This window comes from Brassica rapa, chromosome A05 (assembly GCF_000309985.2).
Source record: "Brassica rapa cultivar Chiifu-401-42 chromosome A05, CAAS_Brap_v3.01, whole genome shotgun sequence".
NCBI classification, from domain to species: Eukaryota; Viridiplantae; Streptophyta; class Magnoliopsida; order Brassicales; family Brassicaceae; genus Brassica; species Brassica rapa.
The window spans coordinates 4122214-4142840 of record NC_024799.2 but is presented as its reverse complement, the minus strand read 5'-3'; the positions used below and the strand labels follow the sequence as shown (position 1 = coordinate 4142840).

General features: G+C 32.7%; 3 protein-coding genes across 11 annotated transcripts; 2 read left to right on the top strand and 1 right to left on the bottom strand.

Moving 5' to 3' along the window:
- Nucleotides 1–5956: 5956 nt before the first annotated feature.
- On the top strand, nt 5957–12277 carry LOC103867197 (type I inositol polyphosphate 5-phosphatase 8). 4 transcript variants are annotated; one of them, XM_009145248.3, is made up of 11 exons: nt 5957–8533; nt 9262–9377; nt 9458–9542; nt 9673–9753; nt 10188–10272; nt 10371–10475; nt 10582–10972; nt 11081–11265; nt 11348–11453; nt 11536–11684; nt 11787–12277. In XM_009145248.3, exons 2-11 carry the CDS (start codon nt 9354–9356, stop codon nt 12073–12075), a joined length of 1500 nt encoding a protein of 499 aa, XP_009143496.1. In that variant the 5' UTR covers nt 5957–8533; nt 9262–9353; the 3' UTR covers nt 12076–12277. The 4 variants fall into 4 exon arrangements, with proteins under 4 accessions (XP_009143496.1, XP_009143495.1, XP_009143498.1 ...); XM_009145247.3 differs by lacking the exon at nt 5957–8533 and adding an exon at nt 8556–8877; XM_009145250.3 differs by lacking the exon at nt 5957–8533 and adding an exon at nt 9021–9039.
- Nucleotides 12278–12439: 162 nt separating this feature from the next.
- Nucleotides 12440–14997, top strand: LOC103867196. Of its 6 annotated transcripts, none has more exons than XM_033291935.1 (6): nt 12440–12584; nt 12872–12945; nt 13235–14215; nt 14286–14354; nt 14434–14632; nt 14711–14997. In XM_033291935.1, exons 2-6 carry the CDS (start codon nt 12943–12945, stop codon nt 14776–14778), a joined length of 1320 nt encoding a protein of 439 aa, XP_033147826.1. In that variant the 5' UTR covers nt 12440–12584; nt 12872–12942; the 3' UTR covers nt 14779–14997. The 6 variants fall into 6 exon arrangements, with proteins under 6 accessions (XP_033147826.1, XP_009143493.1, XP_033147827.1 ...); XM_009145245.3 differs by having other exon boundaries at nt 13202–14215; XM_033291936.1 differs by having other exon boundaries at nt 12477–12688.
- Nucleotides 14998–15276: 279 nt separating this feature from the next.
- On the bottom strand, nt 15277–18421 carry LOC103867195 (WAT1-related protein At2g37460). Its single transcript, XM_009145242.3, has 6 exons — nt 18106–18421; nt 16702–16764; nt 16248–16599; nt 16011–16172; nt 15779–15930; nt 15277–15700 (listed from the first exon to the last, which is right to left on the bottom strand). Exons 1-6 carry the CDS (start codon nt 18303–18305, stop codon nt 15487–15489), a joined length of 1143 nt encoding a protein of 380 aa, XP_009143490.1. The 5' UTR covers nt 18306–18421; the 3' UTR covers nt 15277–15486.
- Between the last annotated feature and the right edge of the window lie 2206 nt (nt 18422–20627).

Genomic DNA, 20627 nt, shown 5'->3' with positions numbered 1-20627 from the left:
TAACCTAAAAATTCCTTAAGATCCTTGTTCGTACACGTTTTAAGTATGCAAACAATCCCATAATGTGATTTATTTCTTCTACTTAAACTACTCCTTGTTTTATTGAACACTTGAACAATTTCATCAGAGATGTTAATATTTTTTTCCGTTTGTATATAATCAATGCAGTTCTTTTATCAATCCTCAACTAACAATGGTTCCAATTCTATTGAATGTCACAAATGAACACTTTTACTACAGTATACCTCTTAACTTTTAGTCATTTATGTCAGTAAATATGTGAATACTGTATGCTGATTGCTGTGTAAGTTCAAAGAAAATCTTTGTGGACAAAGTGGTTCTATTTGGAAAAAAGTGGTTCTGGTTGTTATCATATATGGAAAAATAGCAAGTTGCAAGTTTCATTTTGTTTGTGCAACAGCAAGTTTGAAGATAAAGGTAGAATAGAACACACTTTCAAAAGAACTGAACTGATTTGACCAAGACATGTACCGTGTCAATTTGCAGTTTAATTTGAGGTTTTTTACCACGTCAGAACAAAAAGCACCTTGTTTTCTTTTCTTTTTTGAGTAAAAAAAAACTAAAGCTTTGTTCGTATTTGTAAATCCAAAATTTTGTGAGTCGAAATGTCACATGTTAGATTGTGCTGAAAGGGTTAGCTAATTCGTTTGATCTCTATTTTCATCCATTCAAATCTCTAGTTTTGAAAGAGTATTTGAGCTCATAGTTAGTCGTAGAACTAGTTAATTTCTTATTTTAAGTAAATTCTAGGCATGTCCAATATGGTAAAACCGAACCGTACCGAACCGAACCGAACTGAACCGAACTGAAATAGACAATATGATGTAGTTTTGGTATATACCATATAAACCGAATGGATATGATTTTATAAAAACCGTAGGATTTGGATATGGTTTGGTTTATAACCGATTAAACCAAATAAACCGAATAAAACCGATTAAAAGTAGAAACATGTAACATATTTCATAACATCACATGAAAATCTATTTGTTATATAAGTTATTATTTTGTTAATAATTATTTCCATATTTTTTATAGTAATATAGAATTCTAATTTGAAAAACACTTAAAATTTAATTAAATAACAATTCATCGGACCTGATGCTTCTTATTTTCTTAGTCTTCTTATTTTTAATCATTTGCTTTCTTTTAGCATTGATTAAATTGAAGTGAAAATTATAAATTTGATGGATAATAACTAAAAAAAATTATTTACAATTTTTTTCTTATTTATAAACGAACAGTGTTTCACTCAAAGAAGCATGACTTTGATGAACACTAAATATGGAAGAGTGGAAAAACTTTTCTTTTATGCTTCTCTTTTGTTTTTTTTTTATTTTTTTTTTCAAAATTTCGAGCTTTGATTTTAATTCTAGATTTGATTATTTCATCTGAAGGGATAAACATTTTTATTTTTTTGTTCTTTTATTTGAAAATATAATATTTTTTAATAAATGACTGCGGTGACAATATGACTCTAAAATTTATATAATATGATCTCAAACTAGATAATTATGTTTTCATATAAAACCAAATAAATCGAAAACCGAAACGAAGTAAATATGAATTTAGAATGATAATTATATTTTACTAACCGAAATACCAAAAAACCAAAAAAACAAACCAAAACCAAACCAATATCCGGATTGAACGCCCCTAGTAAATTTTAATAGTTTTATTATATTCATAAATTCAATGCTAATACAAAACCGTGGGCTTAATGTGAAACTAGCTTGTTCTAAGAATTCAACCATACAAACCGCTGCTCGATATCTTAGGAGATCCACTCTATTACATAAGTAGATTCCTAAATTTCTATCATATTATGATAAAAATGTAATTTACGTACACTAGAAATAACTTAGGTTCTGTGATTTAAAGCGACTCACAATCACGAATTGAAACTTACTAGCGATTGACCGTTCATTTAAAACTATTAGCTTTTTAATTCTTTTTTTCATATATGATTCAAATATTAGGTCAATATTTTGTATCCAAACCATGCTGCTAATGCTTTGTGAAACTCAAAGTAGTACCGCAAAAGCCTACAAGCTCTTAAAATACAAAGTGATTTTTTAATCGGCTAGGGCTTACCGTGCCAAGATATTATTATAAATCAAGAGAAAATTACCTTAAGAGACACATTCTAAGTTGTCAATTACGCTAACAGACACATTGAGCCTACAAGACACTTTCTCTTGATAAATTTACCAAGATAACCTCTAACTAAAGAATCTCTCTTCTTGTTAGACTATCTAACTAGACATCCATCCCTAACAAATACTATTAATGTAAAACAAATAAAATAAATTAAAAATCAAAGTGATAAAGTGTCCATCGGGTCAGTTCCACTTGCAAATTAAATCCCTAATTTGAGAAAAGTATGCAATGACGAAACCCTAACCCCTTTCTCCTGTGCGACATCTCATCCACCTAGATCTCAGTCGTCTCTCTCGACATCTTACCCCTTTCCACCGTTCGATTTCAGTCTCTCTCTCGTTCTGCCGCCCGGCGTCTTATTCGCTCTCGCCGATCTGCTCTCGCTGAATCCATGTTTTTGTTTCTCTAATTCTGTTCCATACAACTTTTTGTGTTCTCTTCAGCCGCCTGTTCTTCTCCCCCTATTCGTTTCACAGACAACTATTGATATGGAAGGTTAGATTCTGATTTCAAAATCAACAACTTAAGTCTAGTTTATCTTCTCGTTCAAAATCAACCACCGACATGGAAAGTGATAATCCAGATTTTAGAAGGATTAGAAAGTTATCCTTCGGGAAGCTTTTTGATCTTAATTGTAGAGATCTCCTGACCACAAATCTCCTGAACACAAATCTCTTGACCAAGACTACCCTGACCACTACTCGACTGACCACAGCTCACATGTTCACAACTCATCTAACCAAGTCTCCGCTGACAGCTGACCACGACTCGCCTAACCACAACTCTTCTAGCCACAAGTCACATGACCACAACTCACCTGACCACAACTCACGTGACCACAACTCACCTGTCAAGTCTGTTCAAAACTCTCTTACTGACCAAGTCTTCGCTGACCACGACAACTGAGAAGTCATCTCATCCTTAGGTTTTCTTGTTCGGGAGGCACCTTTTGTTGTACTACTAATGTGCCCTTTGGGCTATGTCTTCTCATATATTCTAATGTCACCAATTGAGAGAGTTGTTCTTTTGGTAGTTAATTAATCTATTGCTTTCTGTTTGTTTACTTTTCTCTACTTTTTGATATCCATCAGAGCTTACTTTTACCCTCTTAATTCGTAAATTCAATGTAAGCCGAAAATTTAATATCACTCACAATAACTAAACAAAAAAACAGCAAGAAAAACCTTAGGGTCTTTTGTGGACGAGCCTTTATGTTAGTCTAACCACAATAGCATATCCACATGAATCCAGCAGTAACAAACAAATATTATCCATCCACCGCTACACTTCCATGAACACATCTACGTTTTGAGCTCGAGAAGAGCATCCCCACCTATTAATAAATAAATATATTTTTCTTCATCTTCTTCGTTAAGACGAAGAACATCCATCTTAACTGCACAATCTACCAAACACTATCAACAGTCGTTAGATCTTATGCTTATAAACAAATTCAACGCTCCAAAACAATTAACTTTTTTTCTGATATATACCTACCTTTTAATTTAAACATTTATCATTAATTACAACTGAACACAAACTTGATTACAACTCACTTACCTTACGGTTATCTTGTTAAAGGAAACAAACTTTTCATTACAAAAAAGCAGGGTCAATTCTGTCTAGGAAAAAACAGCTGGCAAGGAAAAGTGTGTGAAGTTGACAAAGTGTCTCTCAGCGAAAACTAAAGACAGAATGTGTCCTTTTACGTAACTCTCTCATAAATCAATAGGGTAATACATGGAAGCTAGTTTCCTTTTTTTTTTCCACAGCTTAGTTATCTTTCTTAATCATAGCCTGTTTTGTGGATTTTTTTTTTCTTATCTTCACGTTGATGACAGCCTATTTTGAAACCTCTAGATATAAATCTCTTTACAAATAATATTTTAAAACAAATATTTTAGAGCAAACCGCATTTTCCAGAAAGCATTCTAATTCAAATTTGAATTAGTAATTATTTCAAAGATAAATTTTACAATTTGTCTGATACAACTTTCTATCATTAAATGATAAATCTACGAGTATAGCAAAATTAAGCTTTTAACTTGAATTGATGGATACATTAAAGTTGTAGTCTGGTCAATACTTGTATTTTCGTATCCACTTTCATATTTATACAAATAATTGCTTATTATCTATACTAGAGCCGGTGTCCGCGCTTCGCGCGGATTACATGTATAATTAAAATAATGTTTTATTAAAATTTGGAGTTTTAGTTTCTGAAAATGTGAGTTAAATTTTGTTTTTTTTTTAATGTGAAGACGTAGGAACAAAATAGTTTGACAGTAAAAATAAGTAATTGTCCAAAGAAAATAGAATCTGGTAGATAACGAAAAAGAAATAAAATAAGATAAGACGTAGATGATGTCTGCGAGGTATATGTGAATAGTCTTGTAAAGCGGCCACTTTCTTTCGCCATGATTAGGGTATAGAGCTAACGATCTGAGGTAAGAGAGATAAAGGTATGATCTGAGGTAAGAGAGATAAGGGTATAAATAGGGATCTAGATATAAGGCGGAGGGGGGGATGTGGAAGGTCCGTAGGGATCTTGAATGGAGGCTTTAAGGGAGAACATTGAAGTTCCAGCCCTTTCATCGGAGGCGTTTTGCGGGAAGATTTGGAGGAGACGAAGAGAATCGCCATGCGGGAAGAGAAATGGGGGAGACAGCAATTAGGGTTACTGAAAGGATGAGAAAGCTTTAGCTTTAGTTTTACCAATACGGCGATTAGGGTTAATGGACTGGGCTGCGAGAAAGTTATTTACCTGGCCCACCGGCAAGTGTTGTGCACATCTATACTATTATTTGCGAAGTAAATTTTTAAAATCGAGATCTCACGTTAAAAGTTAGAGTAGTTAATATTGTTTATACCCTTAATGAATAAAATGTATAAATAAATTAAAAAATAAAAAACGAAATTTTAATTGATTTGATTATATTATTGATTAATATTAATAATAGTAAGAATTATCCAAAATCTGAAAATATAATTTAAAATGGAGATAATTTATGTATATATTGTATTGTTATCTGAAAATGTATTTTAGTAAAACGTTAAAAACATAAATTATATAACTAAATATTAATCAAATAAAAGTTTTTAATTATATAATTAAAAATATAATATTGAGTTATTTTAAAATTTATTTTAGTAATGAATATAGTGTACAAAAAACTTTTCAAAAATTTATGAAAATATTTAAGTCCGCGTCGCAGGCAAAACACCTAGTTTATTAAATTAAACATTTATTTAATTGTTCTGTACTGTTTTACTGTTGTCGTCGTTTAGCTACAAATCGAATAAATATTTAGTAATTAAATTCTTCATTACAGAACACAGGCGTGTAATCAACACCTTGAATCTAACCATGCTATATTGCTTCAATCGTCCAATATTGTTCTATAAATTTTTAAGTACAATACTTTATCATCAAAATAACAGTTTATAAATTGTGTAATCGTACTCTTTCCTTTCTTGGGACATGGGTGGTGCCAACAATTGTGTAATCTCCACAACTTGTGAGATTTTAGCTTCTTTTTTTTTTTACTTTTGACTCAATAGTTAAAAGCCGCCTAGTGAGAGTACGATATACCTGATGCTCCGCGTTTTGCCCGAAATGTGATTATTAATTTCATTATTTAATAAGAAAATATTAATCTGTTTAATCTGGATATCGGTTCAGTTTTAGATTATTTTTTAGTTTTTAATCTCCTAAAATATAACTATCATTTTAAATTAATATTTATTTGGTTTGTTTAGTTAAAATGTTTGATGTTTTTGTTTTTTTTTTCGTGATAATCAAAAATTACTATTATTTTTTTGTTTTCATGTTATGAATCTTTGATAGTCGTGATGTCGAACCAATGGTTTCATATTATAGTTTTTAAACGGGTAATAGTTAAAAAAAAGAAAAAAAATTATTAAGACAAATCATTTTACTACAATTTGGTTGATAGTGAAAGAAGTATTAAGAAAAAAAATATTTTAACTTCCAAAAAATTAGATATTTCAGTGGTGGTAAATACTTAGTTATAAGGTGCTCACGTCAATGTGCATATGTATGTGTATGTAAAAGTATATAAAGATGGTTGATAAATATATAAAGATACTGTTAATTAAATATTAAATGAAATTTTTTAAAAAATAATACATGAAAAATAAAATTCTTAAAATGAAATTATTTAAAACAAAAATATTATAAAATTTATATAAACTATAATATATAACTTATATATAATTCTTTAAATATATATATGCATATAACAGATTAAATTGGATATCCGTTCCTATAAATATTGATATTTGTGATTTGCTTTTTTTTTTAACGGATATTGCATTTTAGTATTTGATTTGTTTCGTAGAGTAATGGATATTCGGTTCAAATCAAAACGGATAATGAATCGAATCAAAATTTATGAATAATTTGTCCAGCTTTATTTGTAAACAGTAAAAATAACGTAAAAAAAACTATGCATATGAGTTTTATATTAAAAACGTAAAGTAAATAGTGTGAATATATTTATGTAGAGTTTTGCTGAAAAGTTCTCTACATGTGATATGTGTTCATTTTAGTGTGCACGCATTTATTACAATGTTTCTACACGTAATATGTGTACAGTTTAGTATGATCGCATTTATTACAGTGATTTTCCTCTAATATATAAGGTATTAAAATACAGAATGTAGAAATAAATCCTTATAATATAACCGAGTATTATTTACATGGACCATAATTCTTTGATGTTTTTTTTTTGTTATATGGTCATATAATTTGTGTATGTGGCTCTGCCGAACTCAGTATAGAAAAATTAAATTAAATATTTGATAAAGTAATAACCACATGATGTAATTATGTGAAGAGGAAATTGTGCACATGTGGCATGCTTTGATATGGGGAAAGCCTACGTGAGGAAGAACAACGGTGGTATGAAGAATCAAAGGAAGATGAGATGTCAAGATGAGAACCACCAGAATGCACGAAGTTTGTGGTGTGTGGTCGTTTGCTTATTTACTGTTGTTTCTTTTTCTTATTCTTTACATGTGTGGATAAGAACTTCGGAACAATTCAGAACTTTGGCGAATGAACATAATTTATATAAATTTTTTAAAAATCTGGCCCAACTGCAAAATGACGGAGACATCAGTTTCGCAAACGAAACCGATTAACGGGCTGGGCTGCATTTATGATTTCTTGATCTGGATTGCCAGTGACGTGGCAGAATGAATGGCTGAGAATATTTTGCCTATGTGGCATCCTTTATAACATCTAAAATTAGTCCCTATTATATAGTGGGATTTTTTCTTTCTTTCTTTTTTTTTGTTCAACTAAGAAAAATCAATTATATTTTCTTTCTTTCTTAACCTGATTTTGCAAATATATTTTGTAAATTATGATTTTACAAATTTACCGTAATCAATACAAACGTTAAGACAATGCAATATGCATTCAGTTTTTTTTTTGGCAAATAAAAGAAAATATGGAAGCTTTGAATAATCAATGTGGATCCGATTGGTAATGGTTGTAACTTTAAACTTTATGATGTCGAAAAAAATCTGTAAATTTTTTTGTTGTGGTTTTAGATTTTATTGCTGTAGAATTTTATGGAAAATATTAAAAATTGTTTTTGATATTTGGCTCTGCAGAGCATTTGTACAACTTATTTTAAGAGCTGTGATTTTGAAAAAAAAAATTAAAACTTAACTGCTCTGAATTTGATGTTGTAGAAATAAATAGGTTTGTGAACATCAACTACAACAACTATCAATCACCTTCTATATCGTGGGAGGTAGTACGTAACTTTTTCTTGATATCCACAATATAGATCTCCCAAAAGCTAAGAATATATATATGGGTATCCAAATCAAATGCAAAATTGACTCGCCTGCTAATGTAGTTAGATCTATATTTGAACCAATATAAAATTAAAATAAATTTGCATAAAAAAATTTCTTGCAACCTTGCTAATTAACACAATTACATAACTTTCTTCTAATCATCCATCCCTTTTCACTTTTGTATAAACCTTGTTTAGGTTGTTAATGGAAAGTATCATTAAATATTAAAATATCACACATTAAATATTGAATAAATTGGTCCAATCAGTCCACCTCGCACCATAACACATCTTTTTATAAATTCCATAGACAGACCACCGCCTATTTGCACTCGTTCTTCTTCTCCACAGACCACGACCCTTCAAAACGTCGCCGTATAAGTGCATAACGTCTCTCTTTCATCCTTCACAACTTTTCTCTGACAACTTTCTCTTTTCAAAAGATAAAACACCTAAAGTTAAACTGGCCCTCCTCCATTTTCGTTCACAAAATCTTGCTTTATACAGCACATACTCATGTAAGTATAGTCTTCACTTCAAGCCTACAATTATTTACTGTGGCTTATAACTCGTGCAGTTTTTGGATTTTGTTCGTTGACGAAGTCGTTTTCAGACAAGCTGTTTGTTGTCTGCACTCACTAATGTCTTCGCTTGAATTTTCAGCGTGCTTTCGTCTACCTTACTTGCTCTGTTTTTTCCTTCTTCATGACAGCTCTGTTTCCTTATTTTCTCCTTCACCACCTTACCACATAAAAATGACTTTAAACAAGTGTTTTTCATTTCATTATTCTTCCCTCTCATTTATCAAAATTATCAAATTCATCTCGTTATTGCAAATATGAGTTCTTCCTATTATACTTAGGTACACACACATGTGAACATGGCTTCTTCCTCTTCTTGACATGTGTTTATTATATTATACAACATGGTTCTATAATTTTCTCCTTAATTAAGAGTTTAAGACTTTACAACATGATTATTTTTCTGGTTGTTTAATATGTGTCTCAGATTCTCCTGCAACTAGGTTTATTTATATTTCCCGTTGAACTTCTTTGCTACTAGTATTATTTTTGGGTTCATTTTGTCTGTGTTTTCTTATTTTATGATTTGGTTTTTGTCTTTCTTGATATTTGATTGGATCCAAATTGCTCAACAAGTAATATTCTTATTTTTTCAGTCATTTTTTGTCGTTTAATTTCGTTTTCTCTTACGCGTACCAATATCTTGCTTGTCTTTTAATTACCAGATCCTCATCCTATATCATCCTCTGATTCTGGCTCTTGACTTTGTACAAACAACGGTGGCGCAAAAAACGGCAGAGCGTTCGTTTATAGAAATATGGGGAAGATTTTAAAATCTAAGGTATGTTCTTGAACTACCTTTGGTCTCCTTTATGACTCTTATCGTGTATCGCTTTTGCTAAAAACGGTTGTGTTTTACAGTCTTCTTGGCCAAGAACCGTCGTTAGGAAGTGGCTAAACTTACGTAGCGGCGCTTACGAGTTTCACTCCGATTACCCAGTCAAAGGTCAGAGATTGACTCGTGCCGTTTTGGATCTTTGACTCTGAACACCGTGACGTTTTAGATGTTTGTTTCTAGACATCCCGCCTTTTTCTTTAATTTCTCATGGACTTAACGGAGGTTCTATTTGTTCCAGGGAAGATGGAGCCAACTCAGTCGAGGAGAAAAAGTTGCTCCGACGGTGATTATTACAAGATCATGCCGGAGAAGTTCCCAGGTAAAAATAGTTATTAATATTAAACAGCTCATGAATTTTATTTTTAATATAGTTTTGGGGCATCGAAAATGGCGTCGTATCTATTGTACTCGACTTGGTACAGTCTCCGTACCAAGGCCTTGGTTCATTGCTAGCCGTAGGATTAGTCATCTGTGTTAAACAACAAGGGCATATAAACGTTGAAAATGAACCGAGATTTCCCCTTGAAAATCGTGGTAGAAAGTAAGTAAAAAATGAGATTAGTTGTAACGTGTAGTGTAAGAGATTAGGTTTAGGATGTTAAGTAAAAAAAGTCTTCAGTTTTAGGTGTACTTGCTATTCTCAATTCACCAGTTTCTGTTTTATACATACCTATCTTTGTTTGATTATAATTTTTGTAAGACTAATTATTCACGTAATTAATTGATTTTGTTTATGTTTTATGGTTGGAATAGGTTTGCTGGGACAAGGAAATGGGGATTTAAAACAATCAACCGGTGAACAGCATGTGACACGTGTCGATGACAAACTTGATCTCAAGTAATAAATTATTTTAATGATTAACCTATATATATACATTTATGTTTATAATTAGCTATGGTTATTCACTTTGTTATTTTTTAATTGTTGATGATTAGAATGTTCGTCGGGACATGGAACGTGGGAGGGAAGTCGCCACATGATGGATTAGACTTAAAAGATTGGCTTCAATCTCCCGCAGATGCCGACATTTACGTGCTAGGGTATGCATATAATCATGTTAATTACACTTTTCACTTTTTAATATATTGTTTTGTACTATAATCAATTATATCATCTTTTTGTTTTGTTTTGTTTTGTTTTGTTTAGGTTTCAAGAAATCGTCCCGCTAAATGCTGGTAACGTACTAGGAGCCGAGGATAATGGTCCTGTGGCCAAGTGGCTGTCTCTTATCCGAGAAGCCTTGAACAATAACAACCACAACTTATCACAAAATGACCTCAAACTTTCTAAAAACCACAGAACCTCCTTCGAACTTACGAAATCATCACAACAGCCCCGTCTCAGCTTCTCCAATATTTCGGATGATAACCCAGCTTCATGCAACTCGACCACGCCTCAAGGCTATTCCCTTGCAGCGAGTAAACAGATGGTGGGGATCTTTTTGTGTGTTTGGGTTAGAGATGATCTCCGGAAACGTATTACCAACCTCAAGGTTTCATGCGTTGGTCGTGGCATCATGGGATATCTTGGAAACAAGGTCAGTCTAATATCTGAAAATAACAAACTAAAACTTTAACGCTGGTTACAGACTATATTTTGATAAATGTGTATGCTCAAATAGCTAACGATGCAACCTTGTACGTAGGGCTCGATATCTATCAGCATGTCAGTGCATGAGACGAGTCTATGCTTTGTTTGTACGCATCTTACGTCTGGAGAAAAAGAAGGCGACGAGGTCAGAAGAAACTTAGATGTGACCGAGATATTAAAGAGGACAAGATTTTCGCGCTCTTCTAAAGATTCTCGTCCCGAGACAATAATGGACCATGAGTAAGTAAAGTCCGAAATGAATTGTTATTTTATTTTTAACATGGAGTTCCATTATTAACTTGTTTATTGCTTTGTGTTACAGTAAAGTAATATGGCTAGGCGATTTGAATTATCGGCTAAGGGCCAGCAGTGACGTGCATGAACAGCTTAATAATAATGATTGGGAAGCACTTCTAGAGAAAGATCAGGTTAATAATAATTATTTTTTGTTTATATAATTACTTGTTTAATTAAGAGGATTTGAGCTAACACATGTTTTTTCCTTTGCAGCTAAAGATAGAACAAAGAGCTGGTAGAGTTTTTCAAGGATGGGAAGAAGGAAAGATTTATTTTGCACCAACATATAAGTACCTTATAAATTCTGATAATTACGTTGCCCAAACCGAAAAATCAAAGGAAAAGCGCAGAACACCAGCTTGGTAAGCTTTCATCTATGAAATAAATACATGAATTTGATAATTTGTGATTTAACGTTATGTTTATGTAGCTTTAACCTTATTGTTCATACTCATTTGTTTCAGGTGTGATCGAATATTGTGGAAAGGTGACGGGATGAAACAAATTTGGTACACAAGGGGAGAGTCAAGATTCTCGGACCACAGACCGGTTCAATCTCTATTCTCGGTTCATATCGATTTAACTCTAAATCAATCAAACCGGAAAACTAAACCGAACAACGAGAACCATCGTCCAAACCCGGTGTTGCCATACACATGCCACGGGAAAGTCCAGGCTGAAGAGATCTTATTGCTCACACGAGCACAAAGTTGTATAGACACACAACCTAGACTCATATCATCTGTTTCTTGATTTATTATTACCCTTTGGATGTTTTCATGTTGCCAAAGAAGAGATGACACGTGGGTTTCTACGATTGGATGGTGGAACTTTCATATGTGCAAAAGCAAGATTGTTAATTTAATTTTAATATTGGGTTAACTTTGTTTATAGTTTCCCTATATTAGCTAAATTTTGTGTAAAAGAATAGAGAATTTTTTTTACTGTTTGTTAATTTTGTTTATAAAAGTTTTTAAAAGGAATATAACAATATTATTTTCTCTGTTTGTAAGACAAGTTCAAGATGGGCCCAAACATGAAAGCCCAAATCAGTTGAGCTTCTCTAATTAATAATAGTCGTGCAGAGCAGTTAATAAACCTCTGAGAGCCAAGAAAATAAAGTCAAAAAGGTTATTATTCCAAGACAGAGACGACTCATCGAAAATTATAAAAACTATTTAAAATCGCAGTGGTGGTTTGGTCACACTTCGCCGGCGATATTTCCGATCGTTCTCTCTCCCCCCTCTCTCTCTCTCTCTACAGTTAAGCAACCCTATAACCAGTTTTAGCTCTCTCGTTTTTTCTTCGCTTTTTTAGGGTTGCTTAACTGTGTCTGTGTCACTGTTTCGGAGTTCTAAAAGAGTCGGTATGAGTTGATGATTCTGGTTATGTTCTCTGTATGATATTAAAAATGTTAACTCTGATTATATACTCTATGTTAGCCGCATGTGTGCTTCAAGTTATTGGAACTATGATTAGCTAGCTGGTTTTCTCTCTATTTGTTTTTTTTTTGTTTGAAGTTGAATCAACTCTAGTTTGGATTCTGAAGGTCTGCATTGCTGCTTCGAGGACAGGCTTGTAGTGACTTTAGAAGAAAGCTTCAGAGAACAGCTGAGAGATATGGTATGGCCTTTTTATACTCAACTTTGTAGTAGGTTCTTGTTTAAGATATTTAACTTCTGTGGGGGCAGAAACTTTACTGAAAATGAATTATAATATAAGAGAGAAGCTCTTCTATGATTGGCGCCAGTGAATCATGTGGGTATCAGAGTTTCACCCGGGGTCCACAGTTCGTAGTTTTGTTAATGGAAAGCTTTTTTTTTTTTTTTTTTTGCTTTTTGTATCATCAATTTCAAAACTGATAAGTTCTTTGTTACAGTCTTTTTCTAATCAAAGTTTTTGGATGGCTAAGAGCTCTGAGATTCCTAGTGATGGGGAGACGGCGTCTTATGGTAATGCTTCTAAGCGTCCTCATCAGTGGCTTTTGGATGGCTCTGAGTTACTTCCAAACAAGAAACATGCAATGGAAGCTCCTACCAGCAACTTGTTCTCTGAAGTGATCCACTCGAATGTCCCGGCTTGGGGAAACACTTTCTGTTTCCAGTCTAGTCCTCCTGGTCAGTTTACTGAACGGTTGTTTGACACTGTAACTGCAAGCTCACCTGATATTAATGATAAAAGCGTTCATCCGGTTAACACTGATCACTCTTTTGGTTTGTCAATGGCACACACACTCGAGGACGATCCTCAGAGTGGAGTTAGCTACGGTGGAATCAGAAAAGTGAAAGTAAGCCAGGTGAAGGACTCTGATAGTTTTGTATCCACGACTAATGCGTATAGGGTTGATGAGAATGCCATGTGCATGGGTCTTGCATTTGGTAAAGAAGAGGAGAATATGATCGCTGAAAGCTACGAGAGGGAGAACATCGTCTTTATATCAATGGGGCAACCATATAATGATAATAACAGTTTTGCTTCTGATCTTGGTTTCGACAAAGTTGACACTAATTTAATATCCATGGGTCAAGGTAGCATAAGCACACTAGTAGGTAGGGATGGTGTATATAACAGGAGCAGTAACGCTGTGCAAGAGTCTTGTAATAAGGGACAGAGTACACTCATATCTTTTGGTGGTTCCAGTGACGTTGTTGATGCTAATAACTCTGGCTACGAGTTCTTGATGTCTCAATCCACACCTCAGTTATCTGAAACTCCAACCAACGTGCTTGGTAAAGATGCTACATTCTCTAGTATTGATGTCTCCGTGAAGAAAGAAGAAACAAAAGCGTCAAAGAAACTTCAGAGCAATAGTTTCCCTTCTAATGTAAGGAGTCTGCTGTCTACCGGTATGCTTGATGGAGTTCCAGTGAAATACATTGCTTGGTCACGTGAGGTATATAGCTGATTCACTTATTATATGCAATCAATGGCATTGGCTTATAACTCTTGTTACGGGTTCTCAGAAGGAGCTTCATGGTGTTATCAAGGGCTCTGGGTATCAATGTGGATGCGACTCGTGTAACTCCTCTAAGGTGAGCTACATTTTATTAGAGTAAGCAGATTACAAATGGAACCTGCCTGTTGATAGAAAATGTTTTTTTTTTACTCCAGGTGGTGAATGCATATGAGTTTGAACGGCACGCTGGTTGCAAGACGAAGCATCCTAATAACCATATATACTTTGAGAACGGGAAAACCATCTACGGGATAGTTCAAGAGCTTAGAAACACACCGCAAGATTTGCTGTTCAATGTTATCCCAACAATGACTGGCTCCACCATCAACCAAAAGTCTTTCCGTCTATGGAAAGGTATATAGTTCAATTGCTTAAACTAAAGCAGCTGGTCTTCTTGATTCTAATGCTATGTGATTACATCTTTATCTTCAGAATCCTACTTAGCTGCTACACGGGAACTTCAGCGTATCTACGGGAAGGAAGAAGGATACCTGCTCTGAATAGTCTTTGCAAGGTCTTGTACTCATTGTTGGTAAAATTCAAAACCAATGGAGAATTAATGTTTTTCCCCCTTTCCATTGGATAAATAATATGAGAACTGTTTCTATTTTATATTTTACATTCATCATAAACTAAAAAGATGAATGAAATATATATGTATATATTCACAACTATTCACCATTATCATTATCCTAGAGATGAAGTTAATTTTCAGTTCTCATGGATAGTATGTCAGAGTCTTTACTCTGTTTCTTAGTTTGTTCACTATATATGCTCCTTACCTCTTGTGATTATCACGTCTTGTTTAGATAACATTGTAGGCCATCAAGTCAGCTCCAAAGCAACTATTGTGTTCTTGTTCCTAGACAATGGTAACCAGAATGATTGTGTCTAGTATGTGCTGAATTTTGCCATTATTAATCTCTTTAGTGAAATAGTGAAATAGTGAAGCACTAAGTTCCTTTTTTAGGATAATGGTAACTTCATGATCTATAGTGAAGACACTGTAACAAATCATATTCATTGTCTATTGCATGAATCCAAATAGTTCCATCATTTTTTTTCCACCTCTATGACAATTATTTTCCTCCCATGGTAGTTAGCAAATTCTATTCTACAATTGATCTGGAAACATAGTGGATACCATCTGAAACTGGTGAGCGTTCTAACTCCTCCAAACAAAACATGTGTGTCCCCATATAGTACAGTTAGACTGTTTCTACAAACGTTCTTCTTTGCTCTCCTTGATTGTTGATAGTAATGGCTTCATGACCAACACTATCTTTCACGTTTCTGCTTAGTTCCAGCTTTGGTTGTGTTGATTCATCACCTACTTGTGGCGTTGAAGGATATTCAATATCTTTGCCTTTGCCCCATATCACAAGGTAGAGTCCTGCACATATAACCACCGCACCAAGAACCCTGCCAAATAAAAAGATTATAGTTAAATCCTGATTAGTAAAACTAGTGCCTGGTGTTATTGTTTGGTGTCTTGCTTACCTTCCCAAGTACATCTGCTCAGCAAAGATGACCGTCGACATAATCGCCACTATGATCATGCAGAGAGGACTAAAAGCTGTTACAAACACTGGACCTCTAGTTTTCATCACCATTCCTCCAACATAGTAAGCGATAGCTGAGCACACTATCCCCTGCATCCATTTTATTACCATAATTAATCTACAAGAAAGTATGTGAGTCACTGAGTTACTTAGACATGTCTGAATCTTACACTGTATGCGGCTGTAAGAAGTTCAGTGTCCCAACCAATGGCCCATGCGCCAGGGTTTCCTTTCTCCATCACTAATGCCACGGCTGTTCCTTCTATTGTTCCCATTAGGCATATCCATGCTGTTAGTGAGAGTTCTGCTTGGTAAGTCCTCAACGTGACAGCCTGAAAAGAAATAACTTATTTGTAAAAATCAATCGATAAATATCTTATTATTATTATTTTTAAAGATTGCCTTACTTGGAGAATCATGAAACATGCATAGCTGAAACAACCAATAGTGACCAGAACTGCGCCTTTGATGGCACTGTGAATATCAGTCCCAGTTGTGTTTGGTGCAGAGACTCCTTTGGTCCAGAAAAGGTCAAGAACCGGGCCTTTTACAAGAGTCATGATCATAGCTCCTCCTACTGTAGCCAGTGTCCCAATTATCTTACCGGCGCTCCTGATGCAACGTAGGTTCACTCTTTCAAGCCCAAATAAATAGGCAAGGACGAACGTGATTGCAGGTAGGACATTGTACATGGCCGTTGCAAATGTAGCCGTCGTGTATTTCATCCCTAAGTAGTATAAGTTCTGATCGATAACTGGCCTATTATATTGCAAAAATACATGATACGAAATATAAATCAGATTCAAGTGAATAAGAAGATAGATTTGTGGGACAATTAAAGAATAAAAATAAAATTATTACTCAAGTAATCCAAGAAGTGTTATCTTGCCAAATATCATCCACGTCATCTTTGGTCTCACCTTCCTGTTTTTCACATCATAACCATTAAATTACATTAGAAAGTTGCAATTTTTTTTCAATCATGAAAACAATATTTTTAACCATTTTGACACATTTTGTATCATTGTTATCTTTTTAAGAAGGAGCTTGTGCTTATTTGAGAATCGTGGTTAAAAAATATCTCATACGAAGTGGTTTGTGTCAAAGTTACGTGTTTACAATCATAATTACTGAAGCATTCATGTCCAAGAGAGACATTAAGACCATTTCCAACAAGACACTAAAACACCAAATTTGTTGTCATTTCATCTCCAACAAGATACTAAATTTCACACTATTTCACCAAATTTGGTGTAATGTAAATAGTGTTACACCAAATTTGGTGTCACACTATTCATCACACCAAATCTTTAAAATACATATTTTATTATGTTTCATTTAATAATATAGGTCTATTGCTATCAAATTTGTAATTAAAAATAAATATATTATGTTATTTGTATTTTTAATTTATTTTCATATAATCAAAATTTTAAAATTTTATTTTTATAATTCAAAATAAATCACTAAATGACTATTATTATTTATCAATTACAAATAATAAATAATAAAAAATAAGTATATTATGTTATTTTTATTTTTAATTTATTTTCATATAATCAAAAATATAAAAAATTTATTTTTATTTCCAAAATAAATCACTAAATAATTATTATTATTATTTATCACTTACAAATAATAAAATATAAATAATAATATAAATGTGACTAAATAATTAGTTATCAATTACAAATAATAAAAATATAAAATTTTAGAAACTGAAAACATCAAATAATATATAATATTACATTTGGTGTCATTATTGGGGATGAGAAAAAAGATTATGACACTAAAACACCAAATTTGGTGTAATTTCAACACTAAATTTGAGGTAATTTCAACACTAAATTTGGTGTCATTGTTGGAAATGCCTTAAAGAAATGGGAAGTACTCACATTCTATGCATGACAGTGACACAAGCCACACAAAAAAAAACAAAGATAGAACCGTTACAAGTGTTTTGTCTTTGACACCATCTTATCGTATAGTTACGTCACAAACCTCATTCTTTCTTTTACTACTTTCATCTTTTCAACACACTAAACGTCTATGCACAACCACACAAATAATATTAAATAGGTATCATATAGCATGGAAACACAAACGTCAAAAAACTTTAGTAATGCATTGCAGACTCGATTTCCATTTTCCAATATAAGATCAAATTAAACTAGATGATAATTTATTACCATGGTTTTAAAATTACAAGCCAAACGTTTGTGTTTGTCAAATAAGCTGATCTAAAGAAGGGAAAGTAGAAAGTACTTGTCGAAATAGAAGGCGAAAGGGGCCATAACCACGGTAGCAACCGCATGACGGTAAACAACAAGCACGTAATTGCTCATGCCTTTGTTTAGGACAGCTTTTGAGAGAATGTCCATTCCTGCTAACCCTACTTGCAACAATACTACTGAAATGAATGGCCTTGCCTTCTCCATGCAATCCCTCTTCCTTATTTCCTCCATCTTAATAGCTTAAGATCAACAATCTCCTCTTTCTCTTTTTTGATTATGTTTAAAAGTAGTAGCAATAGAGAAACAGGGAGGTTTGTTTTCAATTGAATGATGTGTTATGATGGTCTTGGTTATCTCTCTTTATATAGGCCTAACAATAAAGGATGTGATGTGAACATTCTTCTCTACGGAAACTTATACGTGTATGTTTGTGTAAATATTTATGATATAAATATGTATATAATGTTTTTGTTTTTTTTTGTTTGTCAAGTTGGCATACCCTACCCTGAATTCATGGGCCCTATTTCTCTATCTTATCAACTAGAACCAAAGAGGATGCACAAAAGATTTACAAATTTGAGAATATGCGTATGATCTACATAACCTAACTAAATGAACAAAACACTTTTATATTTATGGTTGCCTAACTCCAGGAGAGGTGTTGATGCATCGAGTTCTTTCCAAATGTAAATTACTATAAAGTATAAACTATGTAAATGATTAACGAGTCACGATATACCGACACTGTTGAGTAGAGAGACTATTGGTTAGATTTTTACTTTTTTCCTTTTTATTAAGTAATTTTCTTATTTGTTTTAGTTCATGGAATAATTATTGATGTAAGTGCGTATAATTGCCAATATTTTGGGTCCTTTGCACTGTTCCCATTTGCCACTTTGTTTCTGGTGGACTTACTTTAATTATTTTCTTTGCTATAATTTTGTTTTCTAAAAGAGAAGGATCGGTTCTCTGTCAACATAATGTTCTGATTCATTATTCTGTAGTTGGCATTTGGCAGGTATGAATATCTCACGATATCTCATAAAAAAAAATATCGCCCCCAAAAATATATCTCCAACTATACAAATTTTAATTAATTACAATCATAAAATAAAGTAACTCAACATAGAATACGCATATCCTAATTAAAGACATTTGTAACATCTTTTTATTGATTAACCGAAATTAAACATTGAAATATATTATAGTTCATGAAATGACATAACTTATTTCTTCACTGGATTTAAATCTATTCTATTAAAAGAGAAGCAGTTTTGAGAAATCTACTTATAAAGTTTGTTGGACCCCTTCATTAATAATATGTTTTATTTAATGTTTGCCTTAATCAATCAAAATATATACTCCTATTTATAAGGAACATTATTTGGTCCAAAAAAGAACATTACCTTAATTACTTTTATTAATCATTATTAACCAATTTAAAAGAAACACTACAACCAATCAATAATTAATCTGATACTAAATGGCATCTCACAAAACAAATCGATTATTATTATAATATATACACTATATATGAATTATATTATTTCTAGAGTTTAATGAAAGAAGTACTATCACGATGCACATAGTGTATTATATGTTTGAGAACCATAACTATATATATTTTTTACTACAACATAATTATTTATGCTTTTACCTTGCTTTTGTTTTTTGATATGAGATATAAATAAAACAATTATTATGCTACTACGATATTTGCAAAGATTAATTATTTATTTGCCTAAATAAAACATAATTATTTTTTTTTTAAATTTTAGAACTATTTCTTTTCAAAGATTACTATAGCTAGAATAGATATTTGCATAACGTGAATAAACCAATTCCAATATTTTTTTTGGACACAAAACTAATTTCAATATATTCACTATTGTGAGTATATATAAACTAGTTTCTAGTTAAAAAGAATGGACTCCTAATTTCAAAGTTGAGACAAGCAACCACATACATAAATATATATGTTAATAAGCTACTATCTGCATACAGATACGTTAACATATACATAATATTCTATACATTTGTGACGTATGCTTACGAAACAGATCTTATTCATATAATTATAGTTTCAATTAGACCAAAACCTTAAATGTGCTTTGTAAGAGCCAATAGGAGACGTGCAAGATAACATTGGGAATTCTATAAATACATCTTCTTTCCCTTTTGGGCTGACAAAAAGTAAGATTCCGTGTGGTGCACCATTTTTTTTTCTTTAAAAAGGCAAGAGATTGGGGATGAATTACTTGCAATGATTTTGAAGAAAATTCGTGAGCGCTTCCATTATTAAAGGTAATATGATTTTTGATGAGTGTAAATAAATATGGTTCAATTTTATTGATTGGGGCTATCTGGACCGAAGCCAAACTAAGCTTCTAGAAAGACAATAGTTTTTTGGTGTAAATCAGAAAGACAATATTGGCATCTAGTCCGATCCAGATTATTAATGAGGTCTAAGATATGGATCCAACTTCAACTAGCCAAACAACAGTAACTTGATTTATAACCGACAAATTTATGTCTATCACCCTAAATTTTCTT